The sequence below is a fragment of the Podarcis pityusensis genome (assembly GCF_964106645.2).
Source record: "Podarcis pityusensis genome assembly, chromosome: 17".
In the NCBI taxonomy this organism is placed as follows: domain Eukaryota; kingdom Metazoa; phylum Chordata; class Lepidosauria; order Squamata; family Lacertidae; genus Podarcis; species Podarcis pityusensis.
In genome coordinates, this window is record NC_138042.1 from 7,709,892 (window position 1) to 7,729,500 (window position 19,609).

Consider the following 19,609-nt stretch of genomic DNA (forward strand, 5'->3'; position numbering starts at 1 on the left):
GTTCAGACATAGGCCATAGCTATCTCTGCCATAGTGCAATTCATGGGTGGGGCCTGAAATCCAAGTGCCTTAATCCAGGATACATGAAGGGAGTGTTTGCAGTGATCCAAATGTTGGAATTACAGGTGTACACGATGCTCTTGCAATTATTTCAACCCCTGAAGACCGACCTTTCTTATTAGGCCTTTGGCTTTATTTCCTAGCCCTGCTGCAACTAAAACTGTGACCAAGCAAAGTATGAATAACAGCTGGAGGGGGTGGGAATCCCGTATTTACCCTTCTGTTGTTTTCCTCTTCAAATTTTAAGATTGTAAGCTCCTGTCCCCTTGTACACTGCAAAAGTAATGCATACTGTTGGCAAGCTACTGGCCAGAGTATTAAGCACATTTAACATGTGAATTCAGCTTTCTGCACTTGGCCAAAAAACATAAAAATTGCAAAGTAGTTGGAAGGGAGGGGGGAACCAGCTGCTGTGCTGAGGACTGGCAATAATAATAATAATAATAATAATAATAAAATTTGTTAGTCCCTTCATCTTGCCCAAGGCAACCCAAAGGGACTTACAAGAAAAACAAAAAGACCCCCCACACACATACACACATTCCTCCCCATAAGTTTACAAAGCTCATGAGAAATTGGTAGCAGTGGAATTATAATAAAATAATACGGAACCTAATGTAAGCAAGAGAAAATACCAGACACAAACAAGCTGAAATCCAGCCTGATTTGAGATTAAACCTCTAAATCACCACAACAACTTAAAGCGATTTTAGTTAACTCTTTTTTCCTGATTATTATTATTTATTTTTTTGCAGCCAGTGCATTCAGGGCCACTCTGTGTGTTGCAAAGGGATAGCTCAGTCCTAGAACATGAGAGTCTTAATCTCAGGGTCATGGGTTCGAGTTCTGCCTTGCATGGGATTGGACTAGATGACCCTAGTGAACCTTTCCAGCTCTACAATTCCAAGATTCAAAAGAAACGGGAGCATTTCTGCCCAGGTGCACGTGCTTGCTTATGCAAGTAATGATAATAATAATAATAACAATAATGAATTTATTATTTATACCCTGCCCATCTGGTTGGGTTTCCCCAATCACTCTGGGCGGCTCCCAACAGCATGTTTAAAATGCGATAAAAAAAACAAACATTAAAAACTTCCCTAAACAAGGTTTCAGAAAGCTAAGGGATGTCTTCTAAAGCTGACCACAAATACAAAGATCTGTTCACCTACGGGACCTTGTAGCGGCCACCCAAGACTGCGGTGGGTGCCATTTGGAAACACAGCTCGATAAAAGTTGTTTTGAATGTATGTTGACATTTGGCTTGCTTTCTTCAGTTAATGTTTTCTTCCGTGTTGCTTTGTTTGCTGTCCCAATGCGTGGTCGACCGCTTTGGAGATTTTCCTTCTTTGAAAGCATGAAACGAAGAACGACACTAATAAGGAAGGTTTGGTTGGATAACTAGCTCCAAAAGGAGGACGCACCACAACATTGGCGCATTCCTTAAAGGGACAGGATGGCAGGGGGCGGAGAAAGCAAACACGTGGGTTCCTGGCTCCCGTCCTCGGGATCCGTGAAAGGCGAACGTCAGCATGCTGCGAGGGGTGTTGGCGCGCCCGGCATGCACCGCGAGCTCGCCCTTGCCCCGCCAGCGGCCATGCAGAGCCGGTGCGCCCTGGGCGCACGGAGGGCGCACTGCGCTGCGCGGCTATGCGCCGAGCGGGCGCTGCACGGCCGGGAAGGCGCTCCGGGGCAGCCGGCGGTGGCGGCGGCGTCGAGCGAGGCGCTGCTGCGGAGGCTGGTCGCGGGCGGCGCGTCGGTGGTGCCGGGCTTCCTGAGCGAGGAAGAAGAGGCGCTGCTGGCGCGGGAGGTGGAGGCGCCGCTGCGCCGAGGCCGCTACCAGGACGCGCACTGGGACGGGGTGGGTATCCCCGGGGCACCTTGGGCACCCGAGGTGGGCGCGCGAAGGGGAGAGGAGACGGGGGCTTTCCTCTTTCCAAAAAAATTATTAGTTTTCCACATTTTTAGACAAACAAACACAAATCATAACTGAACTTGGTCCAATATTAATATCAGTTAAATGACTTCCTCAAATTCCCTTGACTGAATTTCATTATGCATCATTGTAACGGTTTTCCAAAATAATATCTCATAAAATTTACTTAATCCTCTTAACATCTTTATCTCTTTTCATCTTAACTTTAAACATATTGTTTTAGAATTTCACATATTCAGATCCTTAGCCTAACTATTATTTTGCAAGTATTTCTATTTAATTTATCTTAGCATATTTAGATAAATAGTCTTTGAATTTCTTCCATTCTTCTTGATGCTCCTCCTCCTCCTGGTCGATTCTTCCGGTCTGGTCGGCTAGCTCCGAAAAGTCCATCATCTTCATCTGCCATTCCTCCACTGTTGGTATTTTTTGTGTTTTCTAATTCTTGGCTAATAGAATTCGAGCTGCAGTTGTGGCATACAAAAACAATCTAACATCTTTTTTGGGCAACTCCAGACCTATTATCCCAAGAAGAAAGGCCTCTGGTTTCTTAACAAATGTGTATTTCAGCATTATTTTCAGCTCATTATAAATCTTCTCCCAGAAGTCTTTCACCTTGGGGCAGGACCACCACATATGGTAAAAGGTACCCTCCTTTTCTTTACATTTCCAGCGTAGATTATCAGTATTGTGATAAATCTTTGCTAACTTTACAGGGGTCAAGTACCATCTATACATCACTTTCATTATATTTTCCTTTAACATTGTACATGCAGTAAACTTGACCCCTTTCCTCCACAACCTTTCCCAATTTCAGATGTGGGCTTTCCTCTTTCCAGGCCTTGGGCAGGTTCAACCACCAGGGGCCTCCCAAACATCTCACGAAATCTCTTCTCCATCCCGTAGGTTATTCATAGGTACCGCGAGACAGAAAGATCGCATTGGAGCAAGGAGTGTCAGGAGATCCTGCAAAGGGTCCGGGATACGGCTTTCCCCCCAGGAGTGCCGCAGCTCGCTCAAGTTCACGTTCTGGATTTGGATAAAACTGGCTACATAAAGCCTCACATAGACAGTGTCAAGGTAAGGCAAACACGCCAGGTATTCGCCTTTCAGCTTTGCAGAATAGCATCTTGATAACTGGGGAGGGTTGTGCCGCAAGGCAGGGTTGGAAATGGGGGTGGCCTCCGCATGCTGGGGGCTATAATGCCTCATTCCTGGTTATGATCTGTGCTGGCTGGTATATAATAATAATAATAGTAATAATAGTAATATACCTGAAGGAGCGTCTCCACCCCCATCATTCTGCCCGGACGCTGAGGTCCAGCGCCGAGGGCCTTCTGGCGGTTCCCTCATTGCGAGAAGCAAAGCTACAGGGAACCAGGCAGAGGGCCTTTTTGGTAGTGGCGCCCGCTCTGTGGAACACCCTCCCATCAGATGTCAAAGCGATAAATAACTACCTGACATTTAGAAGGCATCTTAAGGCAGCCCTGTTCAGGGAAGCTTTTAATCTGTGATATTTTACTGTATTTTTTGTTTCTATGGAAGCCGCCCAGAGTGGCTGGGGAAGCCCAGCCAGATGGGCGGGGTACAAATAATAAATTATTATTATATTATTATTATACCCCGCCCATCTGGCTGAGTTTCCCCAGCCACTCTGGGCGGCTCCCAAACAAGTGTTAAAAACAGTACAGCATTAAATATTAAAAACTTCCCTGAACAGAGCTGCCTTCAGATGTCTTTTAAAGATAGGATAGCTGCTTACCGTATTTCCTTCACATTTGAAAGGAGGGTGTTCCACAGGGTGGGCACCACTACCGAGAAGGCCCTCTTTCTGCTTCCCTGTAACCTCACTTCTCGCAATGAGGGAACTGCCAGAAGGCCCTTGGCGCTGGACCTCAGTGTCTGGGCTGAACGATGGGGGTGGAGACGCTCCTTCAGGTATACAGGACCGAGGCTTTTTTAGGGCTTTAAAGGTCAGCACCAGCACTTTGAATTGTGCTCGGCAACGTACTGGGAGCCAATGCAAATCTCTCAGGACTGGTGTTATGTGGTCCCGGTGGCCACTCCCAGTCACCAGTCTAGCTGCCGCATTCTGGATTAATTGCAGTTTCCGGGTCACCTACAAAGGTAGCCCCATGTTGGCCACCCCTTCCCTAGGTGCCCTTTATGGGCTTCCTAGAGCCAACCCAGCAGTTCAAAAGCATGTCAAAGTGCAAGTAGATAAATAGGTACCGCTCCGGCGGGAAGGTAAACGGCGTTTCTGTGCGCTGCTCTGGTTTGCCAGAAGCGGCTTAGTCATGCTGGCCACATGACCCGGAAGCTGTATGCCTGCTCCCTCGGCCAATAAAGCGAGATGAGCGCCACAACCCCAGAGTCGGTCACGACTGAACCTAATGGACAGGGGTCCTTTTACCTTTACCTAGAGCCACCTGACTGCCCAGGATGTGAGAGATGTGGTACTAGAGGGAACTTTGATCTGGTCGGCCATAAATAGTCCTTATGGATTTGTTTGCAATATGGCAACTTCCCCCCCTTCACCTTGAGCCAGCAAAATGAATGGGAAGCAACATCAAGCAACGGTGACTGAAATAAGTGCAGGTGGGAAGCTGTACACCGGCTCCCTCGGCCAATAAAGCGAGATGAGCGCCGCAACCCCAGAGTCGGTCACGACTGGACCTAATGGACAGGGGTCCCTTTACCTTTAAGGCCTTTTTCAAGAAGAGCACCTGCCTTTTGTTGCTGTGCATTCATGCACAAAAGGTTGGCCCTTAGTTGCTATAAGAAGGCCTGGTTCTGATTGAGAAGGTAAACTTGTGTTTGGACGGCAGCAGTACCTGTGACCGCAGCTGGCGGCTCTTCTGTCTGAATGCTCCATCGGTCAAAGCAGCTCCCTGCATGTCTGGGAAGGATTCTAGCCTCTCATTCTCCCTGACATTCTAGTTTTCTGTGCCATGGGGACTGTGTTTGGTGGAGGATTTCATCGCATGAATTCCTTCAAACTGAATTCAAGGGAAAGAGTTCAAATACAGATTTACCCTGTCAGTGAGAACCAGGCTTGTCTGTTCCCTTCTGACGTTGCTTTCTCATGAGAATAGATTTTGCTTCAATTGGGGAATTGTTGCTTTGAAAATTTGTGTTGGAATATGATTCCTGTAGCATAATCGTTTGCGTGTCTACTCAAACGTGGGTCCCGTTGAGTTTGGTGCCCCTTCTTGGCAACATCAAACCCCAGTCAGGCATTGAGAAAATGTGTGCAAATGTTAGCACCTTTCTCCCCGTGTAAATGTATCTTCCTGCCCCACCTCTCACAGGTGCTGTTGTTTCTGAGTTGTGTTAAAGGACTGGTTGTGATTACAGAATTAAACATTTTGTTCTCTTTCCCCCTTCCTTTTTTCAAAAAACCACCTGCTAGTTCTGTGGCTGCACCATTGCAGGCCTTTCCCTGCTGTCCTCAAGCGTGATGCGCCTGGTCAGTGAACAGAACGTGCACGACTGGCTGGACCTGCTGCTTGAACGCCGTTCTCTCTACATCCTCAGGTAGTAAGCAATATTAGTATATTCGAATTGCCTGGTTAGATTACAGGCAGAGAGACCATTCTGCCTCCCAACAGATGCCTCTGAGACAGTACGGCAATGGAAGCAAGAGTCCTCCCTTGCTGTTTGCTTATCTGTCAAAATCCCCTTGCAAAGCGTTCTTTGAGGGGAGCACTAGGTTCCTGCTTCCGCTTCTCTGCATGGCCACAAGGCGTGCTTCAGAAGAATTTAAACACCATTCCCTGTTACGCTCAAACTCAGGGGGACGAACCCCACGCAGATACTGGTTCTCGCAAATCACGGTTCCCTGCTTTTTGGGTGTTACAAGGCACTGTGTTTTGTTCAACAGCAGAAGCTTCTGATCCCCAAAAAGAGGGGAGAGGGGGAATATATGAGCTCAAGAGTCATTTGTGGATCAAGGAACCGTGGCTTCATATTATGTGTGAACCAGTCTGATGTCTTACAGGAATTCATGAAGGTCCTGAGCTCTTCATATACATGAAGTGCTGTGAGATGTAGACTAGTGTGTTTTGTGTGTGTGTGTATCTGCAGACTGCATCTCTACAGTTAGTGTCTGCAAACAGAAGGTCTTCTTTAGGATTGCCCAGTGAAGCCAGATATAAAATACCCAAGTCCTGGTGCTGAGCCACAGAGACCCAGTTGGGTGGATCACAGTGTCTCTTTTTCTGCCTGGAGCAAAATTCTTTCCATTCTGTCTCGCCAGAGTGGTGCATGCTCTAGTTATCTCCTGCTTGGACTACTGTAATGTTCTCTGCGTGGGGCTACCTTTGAAGGTGACCCGGAAACAACAACCAATCCAGAATGCGGCAGCTAGACTGGTGACTGGGAGCGGCTGCCGAGACCATATAACACTGGTCCTGAAAGATCTACGTTGGCTCCCAGTATGTTTCCGAGTACAATTTAAAGTGTTGGTACTGACCTTTAAAGCCCTAAATGGCCTCAGCCCAGTATACCTGAAGGAGTGTTTCCACCCCATCATTCAGCCAGGACAATGGGCTCCAGCTCCAAGGGCCTTCTGGTGATTCCCTCACTGCAAGAACCAGGCAGAGGGCCTTCTCGGTAGTGGCGCCCACCCTGTGGAACACCCTCCCATCAGATGTCAAGGAAATAAACAGCTATCTGACTTTTAGAAGACATCTGAAGGCAGCCCTGTTTAGGGAAGTTTTTAATGTTTGATGTTTTATTCTGTTTTTAATATTCTGTTTGGGAGCTGCCCAGAGTGGCTGGGGAAACCAAGCCAGATGGGCAGAGTATGGGTACGTGTGTGTGTGTGTGTGTGTGTGTGTGTGTGTAAATAGTAATTATTATTAGTTATGGTAACACACTGGTATCTTGTGTAATTTCTTCTTTGCCTTAAGGGGGCCAGCTCGCTATGAATTCACTCACGAGATCCTTAAAGATGAGGAATCCTTTTTTGGTGGAAGGAAGATCCCCCGGGAGCGGAGGATCTCTGTCATCTGCCGAAACCTCCCCTTGCCATCTACTCCGCCGTAGAACCTGACTATCTCCATTTGGAGTATCTCTTAAGCACTCATCTGGTGGAAGTGGGGCTGCTTCTGAAATTGTTGCTCTGCCCTGCCCTCCTGGCTCCATGGGACACAACTCTGCAGCCAGGAGTAAGTGATGGGCTTTCTCCTCAGCGCACCAGAAGGAGAGTCTGAGGATGGTCAAGATCTAAGGCAGTTTTGCCCTTAGCAGATGGGAAAGAGGGGCGCCCTGCAAAGAGTTGGAGAAATGGACCGAAACATACTTCATGAATGTACTATTCATCTCAGGGAATAAAAATCTTGATGCTTCTTCTTTGATATGTTGCTCTCAAGTTTTTTGCCTGCATTCGTTGTCACACAGGCTGTTTCAAAATGGCGAACTCAAGCAAAGGAGGCTGAACAGGTGGTGTCCAATGGAAGGTTACAGGCTCTCTAACTAACAAAAGTGGAGGTCATGAGGAGAATCACACACCTGGTCCGTGGCAACTCGCTGGTGTGAACAGAATGGCAAAGCTTTTCTTGTTTTTCCCCAATTCAAAACCCAAATTGCCTGAAATTTAGCTTTTTCTCACAGCTGGGATTTGCTCTCCGTTGTGTGAGGTGTGTCCCTCAAAGTGGGCCTTGCAAGGGCCTGTCACGAGATCCTCAACAGTAGCCTGAGTATTCCTGTGAAATAAAAATAATTCAGAGGCTAATTCAGGGTCCTCCTAGATTGGGATACTGGACAGGTGTGCAAAGAGTGGAAATAGAGTAGAATAAAAATCCTGCTTCTGGCCTGTGGCACTGAAAGTCCATGAAGATAGCTGGCAATTGAAACATAAAAATGGAAGACAAGGTGCAAATCTGATATTGGCTGTGGAAAGAGAGAGAGGGGAGACTCTATAGTGCTCACAAAATTTCCACTTTTTACACTCCTATCCATAGCTCACATAATCCTTGAATCAATTGGTGCTGGTGCAGGGAGGGAGAATTTAGGAAAATGCCTGTCCACCATTTCAGGACCTTGGACCCACCTTTAACTCCAGCCTGCAAGAAAGGACCCACTTTTTATCTATATGATGCATATGGCCATCTTCCTCCTCCTCTGACTTTTCACCCTTTACTGTCCTTTGCTGCCTCTTCTTCCCTCCCTCCCCCTCTTTTTAAATAGAAAAAGATTCATGATGCTTGTGGAGCTGGGATGATTGAGAAGCACTTTCCTTTTTAAAACTGTATATGTTTTTCCTTAGAATGTAGGCTTGTTGCCAGGGTCTCTTTCTGATTTTTATATTCTCCTTGGTTCCTCAAATAGCATAGGTACCTAATAATAATAATAATAATAAGTGTGCATTCACACGAAAGCTTATACCAAGAACTAACTTAGTTGGTCTTTAAGGTGCTACAGGAAGGAATTTTTTTATTTCGACTATGGCAGACCAACACGGCTACCCATCTGTAATAATAATACTATTATTCATCAGGTATTGCTTTTGCAGTACATTGCTTTTCTATACCTGGCATTGCCTGGGTCACTGTGCAGCAGTCTCTTATCATTTGGCTCAGGTCATCCGTTGGGGAATAATAATACAGTGGTACCTCAGGTTACATATGCTTCAGGTTACATACGCTTCAGGTTACAGACTCCACTAACCCAGAAATATTACCTCAGGTTAATAACTTTGCTTCAGGATGAGAACAGAAATCATGCTCCGGCAGCAGCAGGAAGCCCCATTAGCTAAAGTGGTGCTTCAGGTTAAGAACGGACCTCTGGAACGAATTAAGTACTTAAACCGAGGTACCACTGTAATAATATATTATTTATACCTAACCCATCCAGTCTTTGCTCCCATGAAGCTAGCAAGCAACCTGTCCTCCCAGCGTGTGCTGGTAACCCCAAAACTGTAGCCACTGATATTTCCTTGCTTGCTCTTTATTGTATAGACACCAGTATTTACAACTCAGTCATTCTTATTGCATGTCTGGGACTAATACCCTCAAACCTCTTAACACGAGAAATCAGCATATACATTATTATTTTGTAACGGGGAGCTCAGTTTGGACAAAGGCCAGCACAACTGCTAGGCCTTCCTCCTGTTCAGGGGAAGAAATAAATTAAATAACTTAGAAATAACCCATAAATATATCCGCTTGCTCAGCCCTTGCGGTGCTGCCCCAGCCTCTCGGACCTAATTCGGAAAGGATCCGGTCAAAACACCGCATGTTTGTAAAGTGAAGTGGTCCTAGGGAGGAGCAGGGGACCAGTAATGGGTGTGACACTCCTTAGGCCGCTCCCCTTGGCTGTGAGTTATGAGGAATGGCTTTGCACTTGGAACTGGGGAGCAGCTTGGCGGGCTGGGCACCCCTTGCTGGGACGTCTTTGTTAGTTGCACATTAATTGGTGGCTAAAAGGACATCTCTGAGCCATGGACTGCGTTGGTGGGGCAAGGTGGCCTGTTCTACTGTGGGCTCTGCTGCTGCCCCATGTCTGCTTTCATTTATCCCTCCCCTCGCCCCCTCAAAAACAACACCACCATCAGCCCACACAGCTGCAGGCAGCGGCCGAAAGCTGCTCCACCTCCTGCCACTGGTGACTGTCATCCAGGAAAGCCACATCCTCATAGTGTGTGGGGCGGCAGCAGGGGTCCCCCAAGGCCGGTATCTCACTCCTCTGCAGCAGAGCGGAGAGGGTCAGGTCATGGTTGCTGCGGGCCTTGGGGCAGCTGCCGCTGCAGTACTTGAAGAGGATGGTCTCCTCGGAGCTGTAGCCCAAGCCCAGGTCCTTGACGCGAACCTGCAGGCTTCGCAGGCGGCACTCGCGGTCCTCAGGCCTCTCCCATGCGCGCCGCTTGGGACGGCTCCTGGCTGGGCCAGGGAGTGACTTGAGCAGGCTGTTCTGGAGGCCTGCCGTGTCCAGGGATGCTCCTTGGGAGGTCTGCGCTTCTGAAACGAGAAGGAAAGGAAGAATGGGGGAAGGCAGGTGGGGGATAATAATAATAAAATATTATTTATCTCCCACCCTCCCCAGCCAAAGCCGGGCTCAGAGCGCCTAACAACAATAAAAGTAACACAGCATTCTAAAATCAATTCATTCTAAAATCAAATCAAAATCAAATTAATGGCAACCATTGGGCTAGAGTTCTGTGAGGATTACCAAAGGAGCGGGGTCAGACTGTGCCTTGGCCAAAGGCCTGGTGGAACAGCTCTGTCTTGCAAGCCCTGCGGAAAGATGTCAAGTCCTGCAGGGCCCTAGTCTCTTGTGACAGAGTGTTCCACCAGATTGGGGCCACAGCTGAAAAATCCCTGGCTCTGGTTGAGGCCAGCCTAACCTCCCTGTGGCCCGGGACCTCCAAGATGTTTTTGTTTGAAGACCGTAAGGTCCTCCATGGGACATACCAGGAGAGGTGGTCCCATAGGTACAAGGGTCCTAGGCCGTATAGGGCTTTAAAGGTTAAAGGTAAAGGGACCCCTGACCATTAGGTCCAGTCGTGGCCAACTGTGGGGTTGCAGTGCTCATCTTGCTTTATTGGCCGAGGGAGCCGGCGTACAGCTTCCGGGTCATGTGGCCAGCATGACTAAGCCTCTTCTGGCAAACCAGAGCAGCAGCGCACAGAAGTGCCGTTTACCTTCCCGCCAGAGCGGTACCTATTTATCTACTTGCATTTTGACGTGCTTTCGAACTGCTAGGTGGGCAGGAGCAGGGACCGAGCAACGGGAGCTCACCCCGTCGCGGGGATTCGACCCACCAACGTTCTGCTCGGCAAGCCCTAGGCTCTGTGGTTTAACCCACAGTGCCATCCGCGTCCCTAAAGGTTAAAACCAGCACCTTAAACCTGATCCTGTACTTCACCAGGAGCCAGTGCAGCTGGTATAGCACCGGGTGAATGTGATCCCGCGGCAAGGACCCTGTAAGGAGCCTCGCCGCGGATCCAGTTTAAAGCAAGAAACGTCCTGCTCCCATAGTTTGACACCCAAGCCCTCCCCCTCCGCACACCTCCAAGCTGGGATCACTTCCAATATTTAAGCCCCATCTGGGAATAAGATGCCTGGTACCCTTGGGACAACCAGATACCCAACCCTTCACTGGTAGCCTTTGCCTGCCTGTGGCCCTCCAGATGTTTGGGGAAGTCTGTTCTCCATGACGGGGCCAATTCTGCATTTCAACCCCCAATGAATTGTTGCCATCCTACCTGATCCTTGCGCACTGTGCTATGTCAGTTATAGTGGTCAAAAAACTAGAGCGCTGGTACAGAGACCTAGGTCACAAATAGTGAGCAAGCTTCTACAGTGGTCCAGGTTTGTATGCACAGTGGATCTGGCTATTCACAGCTGGGAACGTTTTGAATTGTAAATAACTGATACGTCAGCCGCACATATAGAACAATGACTTGGACATTTCTTACCAAATAAGAAATATGTACAAAATCAGCTTGGGAGGCAGGAGTACATTTCTGTCACTTATCTAGGGTGTCCCATCCCAAAGCAATGAGGGTGGGACTCAACCAAGTTGTTGCATGCACAAAACAAAGTCCGCTCATGCAACGGGATCCTCCATGCCCCCTAAATCTGCTCTGGAGGGTTACGGGAACTCCATAATAGAATTAGGGGGTGCAAGAGGAAATTGCATGGAGTGAGGAGCCCTTATTCCATTTCCACCCTGTATGTCTGCTGTGTTTTCAAACACCGGTTTTGTGTTTTTTTAAATAAGCCCCTTCCATGCCACAAGCATATTAAGACAGAGGGCTTGCGTACACTCAAAACCTAAAACAATGCTTTTCTGAACTTTCCCCTCTCAGTACTAAATGCTCCTTTTGCGTTAAGCCGTAAAGTAGGGGAGGGGAACCTGTGTGGCCCTCAGCCAGCATAGCAGCAGGTGCAGGGATGATGGGAGTTGTAGTTTGACAACATCTGGCAGTTCCCCATCCCTGTTGTTGCTGCTGCGGCCGCTTTGGTTGGCAATGGATCAAGAAAAGAGACTTCAGAGAAGAGAACTGTAGTGCCTTTTGGGAAAGGGGGGGCCATGTTTCAGTAATGGCACAAGTTCCTTGAAACGCATCTCATAACTAATTATTTAGTACATTTTTATCCTGTCCTTCCAAGGGCAGCACACATGGTATGTGTGTGTGTGTTTCTGCCACCACCATTTTATTCTCACAACTACCTAGTGAGGTCAGAGAGAGAGCACCTGTAGGTGAGCTTCATTGTTAAGTAGTAAGAAGAAGAAGAAGAAGAAGAGTTTGGATTTGATATCCTGCCTTTCACTCCCTTTAAGGAGTCTCAAAGCGGCTAACAATCTCCTTTCCCTTCCTCCCCCACAACAAACACTCTGTGAGGTGAGTGGGGCTGAGAGACTTCAGAGAAGTGTGACTGGCCCAAGGTCACCCAGCAGCTGTATGTGGAGGAGCGGAGACGCGAACCCAGTTCCCCAGATTACGAGACTACCGCTCTTAACCACTACACCACACTGGCTCTCTGGAGGTTTAGCCTCCAAATCTTAACACTTAACTGTCTGGCTTTCCTAGGAGTGAATCTTTCCAGGCATAGGCAAACTCGGCCCTCCAGATGTTTTGGGACTACAACTCCCATCATCCCTAGCTAACAGGACCAGTGGTCGGGGATGATGGGAGTTGTAGTCCCAAAAACACCTGGAGGGCCTGGTCTAAACATTGCTCTAAGCACGGTCTTGCTTACAGCTCTGGCCTTAGCTAGGCCCTCTCAATGCTCCATCATGCTCTTCCACCCAAACTAGTACGTTCATTCATCCAATGTTTGGTACACCAGACGACCTTCATGACATTTATATTTCTGGAGCCCTGGAAGGGCTGTTCATGATGGCACATCGCGAAGATGCATGCCACAGAATCTCCTGAAAGGGCACAGAATATGAGCTGCTCCTTCCAGCTCCTGTTATTGTCATCGTCATCAAACCTTTTATTGGCATCACATACAAAAAGTGAGAGATGCTGAATTTAGGACTGCTTTGCTAATGCCCCAAAACTCTCGTTGGCCGATGCAGCCGTTTGTTCCAGCAGGCTACTGCGATATTCAGAGACACAAGCGTTGTGCTCAAGGCCACAACCGGGGATTTTCCAGAAGAGCAGAAATTTGAACCCACGTTGCTTAATTCCAAGAGGGCACCTTAGCTCATTCTAGCCCACCAGCTACAGCTAGAGCCACCACCAAGCCCAAGCATGGCAGGATCCCTTTACTGGAAGCACAATTCAGTAGGAACTTCTTAAGAATTCCCGAATGGTTGTCATACCTAGTGGTCTCTGTAGCGCATCTCCGATTGCGGTGCCCAACGATGTCTGCATTGCCAGGCTCTTGCCTTCAGTGAGCTGAGAAGGAACTATTTGGATCAATAGGACCAGAGAGAGGAGCTGAGGGGGCCCCATCCTTTACCCAGTGAGCAGGGCCAGGTTCTATAAGGAAGACGACTCCTTCCCCCTCATTTATATCTTCTTTGGAACGGGGGTGGGAGGGGAAGTAGCATGTACGCCGGCTGGAAGGAAAAGCGTTAACCCTTGTGCCTTGAAAACTATTACAGATCACACAAGTGATGTTTCCTGCACGATGAGCTTAGAGGCTCAATCGAGAAAGCGCTCATAAATCACTGTCGCTTCGATGAGATCCCTGTAAAGGATGCAGCCTCTCTCCGCACAGCCTATTACCCTTTCCTTGAGATGTTTCTGGAAGCCCTCCTCGCAGGAGGCGGGCAGAGAACCACCCTAGCTGCATCTGAAGGCAGGCTTCCAGTCCACTTTATTTTCTAAGTACCAGGTCAGCCAGCTAGACAAGTAACCCACGTAGTGAGTTGGAGCAGAAATACTCCAGGGGTACCAATGCAAGAAGTTTTGGGGAGGTTGTCCTTGGTGATGTTGTGCCTTGCAGGACGTAACATTGGGGTTAGGTGCACCTCTACACAACCCAAGTGTCTTGCCCACTCTCTTCTGTGTCCAGTGCATTTTTCTGGTAGCACGGCTGTGTCCCGTGGCTTTGATGGAAATTGGAACCATTGGTGTTTCTGTCCAATGCTGCCCTTGGCTCCCCATCTGAAATGGTTAAATCTTTAAGAGAGCCCAGAATCCTTGAATGGAAATTCCTGGAGCTTATTCTGCCCAGATCCCGCTGTGGTGAAATGCTTTTGGGAGGAGCTGCTGACAGTGGCGGCTGGCGGGGTGGGTGGGGAGCGAAAAAGAAGGGCAACTCCATAAATTATGTCTTCAAGGAACATACCAAGCTGGCTGGCTTGGCCCTGGCTTCAGAAGCAACCTAGCCTGCAGTTATCGGACAGGATGTCCGGAAAGGGGGACTCCCTTTCTCCACACTGATGGATGGTGAGGAGATGGAGCCAAACCTCCCTTCTTGAGAGAGCGGGGTGATGGCACTGATGCCAACACCACTGTGCCTCACAGGGCACCCCTAGAGGGACAGAGAACAGTGCCTCTACTATCTCAGAACCACAACATGCTACACACAAGCTCTACCTCCACTGTGAAACGACACTTCTAGGCTGTTGCACAATCCAGACTTGGCCCTGAGGGACATGCCCTTTCTACAGCTTAATGATAAGGGAGCAGCGCAAGGTGGGCAGCACCAAAATTTGTCCTTACGCAGGTTTGTTTCTGCACTCGCTTCAGCACAGATTGTGATGCTTGCGGTGGCCTGCACTGAACTTGAGCCATGTGATGGGGCAGAGGAGGATGCTCAGCGTTCACTGGCTGCATGCAACCAAACAGGACTTGACATCTTCATCACAAAAACAGGGAGGTTGTAGAGGTCAGCTGCTGCATAGTTCCCTCAGTAGGACCAAGGTGGGCAGCCAGGGCCAGCTAACCTTTCAGCCTGTTGCTGCGTTGACCTGAAACATCTCAGAGCCGGCTGTGGCTGCTGCAGGGTCAAAAAGACACCTGAGACTAATGGCTCCAAAGAGCTTTCCCTTGATGTGTTTTGTGCTCTCTGGGCTAGTGTGCGACTCCAGACCAGCCACTTCCATGTATGCGAGCATTCCTGGAATGCCGAGGGAAAGGTCAGCAAAGGGGGAAGAGGAATTTGGGGCAGGCGAGCCGTCGTCTGGCTGTCGGCTTAGCCCTGTAGAGCATGGAACATCTTCTTGAGCCTCGATGAGGCTGGGAGCGCTTGCATGTGGCATGACAGCGCTGATAAATCACCATCAAGCCGACACAAGAGGGATCTCCGCTGTCTGTGCTCGGCCTCCAAGCACATTCCTTCCACTTGGCATGGGGAATACCACAACAGGGCCCAATGGAGGCTTAGCAGGAGTGGAAACAGTCTGGAGAATAAGGAGGAGCAGAATAACAGGCCAGAGGGCAACACGGATGATCAATGGATGTGAGTTGTGCGGGTGGGCAGAAGGGAGGACACCCAACTTCAACCGTCTAATGTGCCAAGTGAACAGTAGTCATGGGGAGCTTGTGGCCCTCGAGATATTTCTGGACTAGAACTCCTCTCATACCCAACTATTCACCATGCTGGCTAGGGGTGGTGAGAGCTGGACTCCAAAACCATCCGGACGACCACACAAGTTCCCCATCTCAACTGGATCTGGGCACATGGAGTTATGCACGTATGCATGTGTATCAAGAATGGTTAGAGAAGCAGCTTTCAAGCTGTATTTATTTCCAAGGAATGTGTATCAGGAATGGTTGTGTAGGCATGTGTATCAGGAATGGTTAGAGCAGCGGCTTTCAAGCTGTATTTCCAAGGGAAGCCTGAACTTCCTCAGAGTTTTACTGAAGGTTCCTCTATGTGAAGATCATGACCACTAATGAATGGCATGGCAAGCTCTCTTTCAGGGAAGGCTGTCTGTCCATGTTTGAAGAAAACCTCTCTGCCACAACAGACCTTCTGTACAATGTACAGCCATGGGATTGTTCTAGGTTTCCACAGGGCTATGGGTGAGGCCCAACCAACTTAGTCAGGGCCTTGTGTGAACAGAATGTGTGTCCTAGCACTTGGTCTAGATTATCCTCTGGGACATTCGAGGGTTCAACAGACAATGCAGAAAGGGTTTATTGAGAGCAGGTTTTTTTTTAAAAAATCTGGCATGGAAGCTGAGAGTCAGTCATCTTATCAAGCATGTGTAGGGAACAGGATTCAGTAAGCCTGCCACAAATTCACTTGAAATTCCACTGTTCCACTAGGCCATGGGTAGGCAAACTAAGGCCCGGGGGCTGGATCCGGTCCAATTGCCTTCTAAATCTGGCCCACGAACGGTCCGGGAATCAGTGTGTTTTTACATGAGTAGAATGTGTTCTTTTATTTAAAATGCATCTCTGGGTTATTTGTGGGGCATTTGAATTTGTTCATTCCCCCCCCCAAAAAAATATAGTCCGGCCCCCCCACAAGGTCTGAGGGACAGTGGACTGGCCCACGGCTGAAAAAGTTTGCTGACCCCTGCACTCGGCAGTCTATGACTCCGATTCCAACCCCATGGCCTGCCTTTCTCAACCTTCTTAAATTCACACTCCCTTTTAGCTAACAAAAATCCCATTTGTCCCCTGAAATTGGCTCTCGCCTGGGGGGGGGGCGTGTCAGAACCTCCAGGACAGTGCAAAGGGGAAGAAGGAGGATAGTTTTATTTGGCAAGCTGAAATCCTTGTGCAGATGGAACAGGTAGAAGAGTGTGATGCTGAATTCCACCCTTTCTGTGAAATGGTCCTTTCTACTCCCCATCACTTTGAAAGAAAGCCTCCCCATGCCCGATCTAAGAGGGTACCCCACAGCCACCTGAAACAAGGAAGTGTGGCACGTACATCTTTTTATTCCAACTATATAATTATCTTTTTGTAGTGGGAAACTGGGGAAGGAAATATTATTTAAGAATTCGCAACCATCTACCGACAATGTCCAGTTAAGGACTCACTTAGGGGACTAGAGACAGAGACCCACATCCCTTTTGTCTGACGTTGCTGGCTGCTTGGCATTTAAATGGTCTGGGTATTTTAATTTAACACTGTGCCTGATGCAAAAAAGGAACACTAGACCCACAAACACAGTGGTGGCAATTTATATTTACAAACAAAGACTCTAGCCACTGGGAGAAATCCTATTGACGCTTTGCTATGCAGTGGATATCAATGTGGCCATCTTGGCAAGGCCTGAGAAGACTGTGGACCACCTAGCTCTGCCACAATAGCGCACAAGAAGGCTTTGTGCACCAAAGACCCACAACCCACCCAGGACACTACTGGCACTACTCTGCTTCCGAGCTGAGCAACATATTGGTTTGCAGAGACATAACCAAGACCCGAAGAGGTGGGACCTAGTCCGAAAGGGAGGCCTGTGCCTCCATGCAGGTGTTATCTCAAGCATGTTATTTTTAGCCAGGACATCTAAAGGTCTGCTCTCCTGCCAACAGAGACCGCAGTGGGTAGTGGCATGCAAGGAACAATTTGAGGAATGCTGGGGCTGCTCCAGTCTGGAGGATAGGGGATTTGCGGAGGATAAATCACAACTGGGCTTCCCTTGATGCTCCTGAATGGATGATGGATGAGGAAACTGTATTGGAAGGGTAAGGGATCAGTGCCCAGAGGCTGGGGCAGAGGAGAGAGAGCACAGCAAAGCATCGAAGACGCAGCACCTACTTATGCCAGTGCAGGACCTGCAAAAACATTCATGTGCATGGAATCATAGAACTGCAATTGGAAGGGACCACGAGGGTCATCTAGTCCAACGTCCTGCAATGCGGAAATATTTTGCCCAATGTGGGGCTTGAACCCACAGTCCTGAGATTATGCTCTACCAACCGAGCTATAAATAAATAATAATAATAATAATAATAATAATAATAATTTTATTTATACCCCGCCCTCCCCAGCTAAGACCGGGCTCAGGGCGGCTAACACCCGATATAAAAACAAATTGATTGAAATACAACTTAAAAACAATATTAAAATACAACATTAAAACATTAAAATACAGCCTCATTTCAATGGAAACTCAAATCAAAAACTTTTTTGGGGGTGAAAACGTCAAGTCTTCACCAAGACTGGTCCTACATGGGTCAGAAAAAAGCCAGGGTAGTACCCAAATAGGAGTTCCAACACAGGAGAAGAAAGGAAAAAAGAAGAGGAGGAGGAAATCAAATTGATACCAAGCTGAAGGCCAGGCGGAACAACTCTGTCTTACAGGCCCTGCGGAAAGAAATCAGATCCTGCAGGGCCCTGGTCTCATGAGACAGAGCGTTCCACCAGACCGGAGCCAGTGTTGAAAAGGCCCTGGCTCTGGTTGAGGCTAATCTCATGTCAGTCTGTTGGTTGTGAACTGGCTTTGTGCAGATAACTGCTGGTATTTATTTCAGAATAGTTCTGAAAGGTACAGAACTCTAACCTAACAACATATTGATGAGAAGAAGTTTACAATCAAGTAGACAAAATTACAAATGCATAGTATAGGCAGGGCCTAAAATTTGGACCACTGCAGTTGTCCTATTGGAATTGAGTAACTATTTGAGCAGATAAACATACCTGACTTTCTCCCACGAGTGAAAACTGAAATCAGGGTCTCGAAATGTTTCCAGGTTGTGCGGTTGACATGTGGATCCTACCTTAGAAACTAATTGCACTCACTGGTAATAGGAGTGCTTGTCAATTCCTCCAGGGAAATGCTTTTGCAGTTATCATCTCAGGCAGCTAATTAAAATAGGACAGCCTGCCTGCTGTCAGCTACTTACGAGTATTCTTCCATATAAGAATAATTATTTTTTTGTGCTCTATGGTTCTTTGCAAGCCTCACTGAAACTTTATTTAAAAACTTATCATAATCAATATATTGCTGTTACAGTCCCGTGCCTTGTAGCACTGTTTGTGGTTATAGTATCAAACGCTGCCCTTGTATGTGATTTGGTATCTATATTGAGCCAAACATGCAACTAAATGCACCAGCTTGCAGAAACCAGAATACAAATTCCCATAGTAGTATCCTAGTCAGATTAGGAATATTGTGAGTGGAGGACCAGGCTAGTTTTAGAGATACCACAATATTGCTATGAAGAGTTAACTGGGCCTATGCATTAAATATGAGGTTACCTACCTTTCTGGACCAGTGGGCTCATTTTGAATATTGAGGGACTGCTGTGGGCGCCAGTCACAACATGACTGCCATGGGGGCATGGCATACAGCCATGGTGAAGCTTTCTCCATAATCACATTCCTATACAGTACTAGAAAAGACGACTTTACCTGTTCGGTTTCTGTCTGCCATTCAGCTGTCCCCAGCCAGCACAGCCAAGGATTAGGGGTGATGGGAATTCAACATTTGGAGACTGCCTTCCCCCTTTCAGGCCTACAGAAATGTTCTCTGTACTTATTATGCTACGTATACTGGTTATCTGAAAGGGTTGCAATAAACTATATAGACCCATTTTCAATGGCCATTAATTTCTGTGGGTCTACTCTGAGTAATTGCTAGTCAACTACATCCTCATAGTGCAGCTACGTAACTTGTAGGCACTTGCCCTCTCCTTGCTGGCCTTCAAGGGAGCCCTAAAGACCTAAAGCCAGACTTAAATAGTTTAATGGCACTGTTTTTAATGGCTGTTTTAATTGCTAGTTTTAACGTTGATTTGTCCCAT

The 19,609-nt window shown here is 47.8% G+C and overlaps 2 protein-coding genes across 2 annotated transcripts; one reads left to right on the forward strand and one right to left on the reverse strand.

Annotated features, from left to right (window-relative positions):
- The first annotated feature begins 1,650 nt into the window (after positions 1–1,650).
- On the forward strand, positions 1,651–7,356 carry ALKBH7 (alkB homolog 7). The gene is made up of 4 exons (XM_080987377.1): positions 1,651–1,921; positions 2,903–3,076; positions 5,409–5,533; positions 6,910–7,356. Exons 1-4 carry the CDS (start codon positions 1,658–1,660, stop codon positions 7,043–7,045), a joined length of 699 nt encoding a protein of 232 aa, XP_080843503.1. The 5' UTR covers positions 1,651–1,657; the 3' UTR covers positions 7,046–7,356.
- A 1,611-nt stretch (positions 7,357–8,967) lies between these two features.
- PSPN (persephin) lies at positions 8,968–13,414 on the reverse strand. The gene is made up of 2 exons (XM_080988380.1): positions 13,277–13,414; positions 8,968–9,957 (listed from the first exon to the last, which is right to left on the reverse strand). Exons 1-2 carry the CDS (start codon positions 13,407–13,409, stop codon positions 9,551–9,553), a joined length of 540 nt encoding a protein of 179 aa, XP_080844506.1. The 5' UTR covers positions 13,410–13,414; the 3' UTR covers positions 8,968–9,550.
- Between the last annotated feature and the right edge of the window lie 6,195 nt (positions 13,415–19,609).

Bases quoted from the DNA above. Each gene is read 5' to 3' on its own strand.
- ALKBH7 (XM_080987377.1), top strand. From the start codon at position 1,658: ATGCAGAGCCGGTGCGCCCTGGGCGCACGGAGGGCGCACTGCGCTGCG. The intron at 3,077-5,408 runs GTAAGGCAAACA...ACCACCTGCTAG, and splicing joins CTCACATAGACAGTGTCAAG to TTCTGTGGCTGCACCATTGC. The intron at 5,534-6,909 runs GTAGTAAGCAAT...CTTTGCCTTAAG, and splicing joins CGTTCTCTCTACATCCTCAG to GGGGCCAGCTCGCTATGAAT.
- PSPN (XM_080988380.1), bottom strand. From the start codon at position 13,409: ATGGGGCCCCCTCAGCTCCTCTCTCTGGTCCTATTGATCCAAATAGTT. The intron at 9,958-13,276 runs GTATGACAACCA...TTCTCGTTTCAG, and splicing joins TGCGCTACAGAGACCACTAG to AAGCGCAGACCTCCCAAGGA.